The following is a 1,125-nucleotide window of genomic DNA, read 5'->3' as shown; positions in this document are numbered from 1 at the left end:
ACAATATGCTGTATCTTAAACTCAGAATGAGAAGTTTGTAATGCTGAATCAGACAGAAATGGAGGAAGTAGCAATGGATTCCATAACATCCTCTGTTCCTGTCTGGTTTCATTATTACATAAATCTGTACTATTGTTACAATTTCATGTAGGGATGCTTACACATGGTTCAATTTAAACTAGGTTTTAAGAAAAGACTGTATGACTGGTGAAGAATTTCAGTAACATTTTAGAATAAAATGAAAAAAAAAAAAAAAAGAATTTACTAATTTGCATAAAATAGAGCTAATCTGGATGACACTGGGTGGCACAGTGGCTAGTGGGTAGGACTGTCACCTCACAGCAAAAACGTACTGGGTTCGATCCCCAGGTGGAGCGTTCTCGGTCCTTTCTGTGTGGAGTTTGCATGTTCTCCCTGTGTCTGCGTGGGTTTCCTCTGGGAGCTCCTACAGTCATACAGTCAGGTGACCTGTCCAGGGTTTTTTCTATTTTTTGCATAGTGAATCGGACCCACCGTGACCCTGAAGGATAAAGCGGTGCTATAACAGACAATGAATGAATGAATGAATGAATGAATTAATGAATGAATGAAAAGAGCAAATCTCAATGAAAAATGTCTGACATGATGATTAAATGACCCTCCATTGCTATGCTAGTGTGAACATAAGGTGTACCATAGCAGTTGGATTAATGCAGGTTAACCTCTCTGACCCTCAGCTGATGAGTGTTAATTGAACACTGGGTTTGTACGTGTGTGTGTGAAATGGCGTTCACACACTCAGCAGGGCTGCTTTAAACATGGGCATCGGCTCTGCCAGCCTCTCTTCAACCTGGCCAAATCTCACTCTGTCATTATCACCTTGTCACAAAGCCGTCAGCACAGTGTGTTAGTATAAAATACATTTATTTATTAATGAATCCCCCCCTCCTTCCTCAATACTGTTTCAACATGATTCATTGGCATAATAAGGGCCAGTGATAGCTCAGTGGTTAAGGTACTAGACTAGTAAACAGAAGGTTGCCGGTTCAAGCCCTGCTACCACCAAGTTGCCACTGTTGGGTCCCTGAGCAAGGCCCTTAACCCTCAATTGCTCATCGTGTTCCGCTCCTTGTGTAAGTCGCTTTG

The 1,125-nt window shown here is 41.8% G+C and overlaps 1 protein-coding gene across 1 annotated transcript in view; it reads right to left on the bottom strand.

Annotated features, from left to right (window-relative positions):
- Positions 1-769: 769 nt before the first annotated feature.
- LOC134333882 (acetyl-coenzyme A synthetase, cytoplasmic-like) overlaps positions 770-1,125 on the bottom strand; it is a 136,903-nt gene continuing 136,547 nt past the window's right edge. Inside the window, exon 15 of the mRNA XM_063016050.1 lies at positions 770-829. Coding sequence (XP_062872120.1) covers positions 770-829 — 60 coding nt within the window. The remainder of the gene's footprint in view (positions 830-1,125) is intronic.

The sequence above is a fragment of the Trichomycterus rosablanca genome, chromosome 19 (assembly GCF_030014385.1).
Source record: "Trichomycterus rosablanca isolate fTriRos1 chromosome 19, fTriRos1.hap1, whole genome shotgun sequence".
NCBI classification, from domain to species: Eukaryota; Metazoa; Chordata; class Actinopteri; order Siluriformes; family Trichomycteridae; genus Trichomycterus; species Trichomycterus rosablanca.
This window is presented reverse-complemented; position numbering and strand designations above follow the sequence as displayed.